This window comes from Octopus bimaculoides, chromosome 3 (genome assembly GCF_001194135.2).
Source record: "Octopus bimaculoides isolate UCB-OBI-ISO-001 chromosome 3, ASM119413v2, whole genome shotgun sequence".
In the NCBI taxonomy this organism is placed as follows: domain Eukaryota; kingdom Metazoa; phylum Mollusca; class Cephalopoda; order Octopoda; family Octopodidae; genus Octopus; species Octopus bimaculoides.
In genome coordinates, this window is record NC_068983.1 from 101,019,479 (window position 1) to 101,023,830 (window position 4,352).

The window sequence follows — 4,352 nt, forward strand, 5'->3', positions numbered from 1 at the left end:
CTACCTTCACTGAAGATTTTCGATAAAATATTGTTCCATTGAAACAAATCTCACCAGGCTTCTTTGATTGGCTTTTTTGTGTTCGGCATGGGATAATTTTCATAAAAGTAGCCATACCTTTTTCTCATCAGACCAACTTTTACACTCTTCTTTGAAGATTTCTTCATATCTACAAAAATATGCAGAGAAGGTAAAACCTTCTGGGTTGTATTTGAATTGTCCAATTGAGTTTGCTATGCTGTCTGGTGGGTACAAACCGGAAGTATTTTCAGACTTCTTCAACATTAATTCCAGCAACTGTTGGTTTTGTTATTGTTGCTGTTGTAGTTGCTGCTGCTGCTGCTGCTGTAGCTGCTGTTGTTGTTGCTGCTGTTGCTGTTGCAACTGTGCCACAGAGGCCAATAAGTTCTCCATGTTAAACAATTTTTTCTTTGATTTCATAACAAAAAATATTTAAACAGCCAACACAAGCTTCAAACAACTCATCACCACTTTTATATCCTTGTATTGGATGTATATAATTAACAAAGCAGTGGTGAAGAAAGTATATATACATGACACACTACTGTTACTATTACATGAGACTCAATGCTCTATATAACGGCTGACAGTAAACTGCTTACCAACCCGAACTTCCAATTGCTCAGTTCTTTAATTTATAACAATGAATTAGTCTACCTTTACACTTGGTGGGTGCTTGGAATCCTTCCACAATATGTGTGTGTGTGTGTGTGTGTGTGTGTGTGTGTGAACGACCATGGGATTGCACCTAGCAAGTTCCCCTCTGAGGCACAAGTCTATGCAACTTCACTATATATATATGTGTGTATGTGTGTCTATATGTATATATGTCATAAGTATACATCTGACTGATGATTACCTAGATTTATAAATTACTATACTTACAACCATACGAAGGTGTGACAGGTTCAGATCTCTGTTGAATAGGTGTAGGACTTCTCCAGGCTTGGTTTTCAACCTAAAAATAAAAGACACAACTATAAATGTGTTTTGTACATGCACACATATGCACACACACACACATTAATCAGAGTTTACAGTACCATAGATCTATCACAGCTGATTTTACCAGTTGGTTTTACAGAAGATATTATATAACTGGGCAATTATCTAATATTTGATAGCAGGTATGGTAATAATGTTGCAACTGCTCTCCGTTACTGGAGGTGAGGAAGTATCACATTCAATTTGTAGGTGTTGTGAAGCAGATGAAAGTTGCAGGAGATAATTGAGGGAATTATCAAGATTTATGTCACTTGGCCCCTCAACCAGCTTTGGTCTCTAGAGAGACCATGCTTTGGCAATACTGAGGTGGTGTAAGTCAGTGAGCTGGTAGAATTGTTAGCACACCAGGTAAAATGCTTATCAGCATTTTGCCTGTCTTTACATTTGGAGTTCAAATTCTGCTGTGGTCGACTTTGCCTTTCATCTTTTCGGGGTTGATGAATTAAGTACCAGTGAAACACTGAGATCGATGTAATTGACTTATTCTCTCCCCGCAAAATGCTGGCCTGTACCTAGATTTGAAATCAATATTGATGCAGGGTGGGGTAAATGGTTACACACTTGATAGGCTAAGGAAGGACCTTGCCCACACCATGAATTTTCTTGGTCTCAAGATCACAATTGAAACCTTCCTGAAGATAGTTGATTTGCTTGATGTAACTTTGGACTTAGAATCTGGTACCTATAGGCCATTTAGGGAGCCAAATGAGAGGCTGGCAACATTAACACAGCTTCCTGTCATCCAGCCACAGTGTTCTGGAACCTAGTGAAGGAGGTCAGCAGTAAAGAGATTTTCAGTGTTGTTGCCCCATACTATAATAAGTTTCTGACTGTCAGCCCAACCCTAACCTCACCAGGAGAAAATGCTACCAGAAAGTGTTGTGCTCTCTCTTCCCTAAGTGTGAAAACTTGTGTGGATAAGATCTTCCTTAGCTTAGTGAGTAAACACTTTCTTGAATGTATAGGCTTTGTAACATTTTTAATAGATACACTTTAAGAGATATATATTAGTGACAGAGGCAGCATTAATACCAAAATGTAACATTTATTTCCACTTAAGCATGTATGTTCAGTTAGAACAAACTTTACTGTGGTAGATACCATAAGCGAAACTTTCATATAGGCTTTTGATACAAAATGCATGCTCATTTAAGAGTTTCTTTTAGCTGTGATAGATTCCCATCTGAGACAGAAGCAGGATGCTCATGCAGAATTAACACCACATGTCCCCTTCGTGGCCAGTGCAACATGGAAACAGTTGAATGGGAGGCAGAGGTAATGTTACAAGCTAATGAACCACTTTTCATTTTTTTCAGTGCTATTGCTTCTGAGAATGAGAAGTTTACAACAACTATTTGAGATTTAAGTGATTTGGTCATGGACTGGTAAACCACTTAACTTCCCAAGGAAATATTTTAAATTTATACATAAATTTACTAACCAAGGTGCGTAAAATATCAACTTTTTGAAATGCCATTTTCTTCAGAGTCCTCTCCTGTCTAAGTGATTTCTTTATATTGATTAGGCTTTTTTGAGATATTTGACTACTTCCTTCAGTCCAGTTGACAACACGGTTATAACTTTCACCAAGAAGTTTCAGCTCATTATTTTTCTTTTTTAACTCCTGTTCCTGTTAGTGTGAATGAAAACAGTGCAGCAATAGTTTTGAGGGGAACAAAAATTATAGAACACTTAGCAAAGACAATTGTTGCAGTTTTGAAGTTCAATTCTATTCTGTTTGCAATACATTTTCATCAAGTTTTACATTAATTGGATGCATTTGTAAGCTGAGTTACTGTTATTACAACTTGAAAATTTTTTGACAATGGATTTCATCTGCTACACTAACTACATTTTGATCAGTTCAAATTTTGAGCAAAGCTAGGTACTCTATATATCCACATAAACATATTTCTATAATGTAAATATAAGATAACAGAAGAGAATCAATAATCCAACTGATCAAAACAGTGTGTAGCAGACAAATACAGAAATGATGAAATTATTATTAAAAAAAATTTTTATTATCAATCTTAATGTGATCCTTAGGGTAGAATTAAAATAATTACTGTCAAGCATAGTGTTTCAGGATGGTTGTACAAAGACATCAAATACAAGTGTATAGTTCTGATAATCAAACACACACACACATATGTTGCATACATATATCAGTCTAATGCTGGGGTGTTCGTAGCAGAGATGCATCAGCATTAGATTGATGTGCCTCTTCTGAAGGTCCAGTTTTATAAATCACACAATAAGGGTCTTTTACTGATTAGAAATTTTAGGAAAGTAAAAGTACTGCCCTTTGTGAATTGAGGAAAATCTAGTAAATCTGTCTTACTTTTAAACTAACTGTTCTGCTGGGTTAGAAGCTTTCTGCGATGGCATTTATTCTTGAAAATGGCAAAAGAACTTCCTCTGGAATAGTTCAAAACTTGGTCAAATACCTTGATCCCTTCTTTCTCTAAACTAATGACCTATACTTTCTTCTTCTTTTTCTTCTTCTTCTTCTTCTCCTCTCTCTCTCTCTCTCTCTCTCTCTCTCTCTCTCTGTCTCTCTCTCTTTCATTTCCAACCATATTCATTTCTAACTTAATAAGGCCATCTTACACCCCCTTTAACTTTAGTACTTCTTTTATGATTACAAATTGTCCAGAAATGAGGTCATCCAAAACATCCTACAATGAGGACTTCATATCATTCACTACGCAGCTAAAAGATGTCTGTAGATTTCACCAATACAAACATTTTACAAATCATAGTATCTGAAACTAATTAAAGTTAAATGTTATTGATAGACTTTCCCAAAGTTAAGTCCTTTAAATGGAAATCATCCAATCCTTCCTTTGAAAATTATAGTAGCTATCAAAATGAAAGCTGACTGATAGGAATCAAAACTTTTTTAAACAATGTCAGTTGTTGTGGTTCTGGTATACTTTTATCTGGCAGCGATGTGTCTTTTTATAACGTGTGTTATAAAGAGGCATGTGTAGTTGTGTGATTAAAAAGCTTAATTCCCACCATTCATGTATCTTGGATTCAGTTCAACTGCCTGATATATATATATATATATATATATATATATATATGTGTATATATAAAGTAGACTTACTTGCAAAAAAGGACGTGTGCGTTCAATAATGTAATAATACAAAGAATATATATACATGTATACACACATATATGTACATACTTACATCTACATGTGTATATATATGCATATCAGGGTACAGGACGTTAGAACAATGAACTACAGACGACGGAACGAACACATAGGAAAACGGAAAGCCACTTGGAATATTCCTTCATCAGCTGTCTCTATT

General features: G+C 35.5%; 1 protein-coding gene across 1 annotated transcript in view; it reads right to left on the reverse strand.

Annotated features, from left to right (window-relative positions):
- The window catches only part of LOC106870340 (coiled-coil domain-containing protein 162), a 19,041-nt gene that overhangs the window by 4,096 nt on the left and 10,593 nt on the right, over positions 1 to 4,352 (reverse strand). The window contains exons 6-7 of the mRNA XM_014916372.2: positions 2,468 to 2,656; positions 907 to 979 (exon numbers count right to left, since the gene is read on the reverse strand). Coding sequence (XP_014771858.1) covers positions 907 to 979; positions 2,468 to 2,656 — 262 coding nt within the window. The remainder of the gene's footprint in view (positions 1 to 906; positions 980 to 2,467; positions 2,657 to 4,352) is intronic.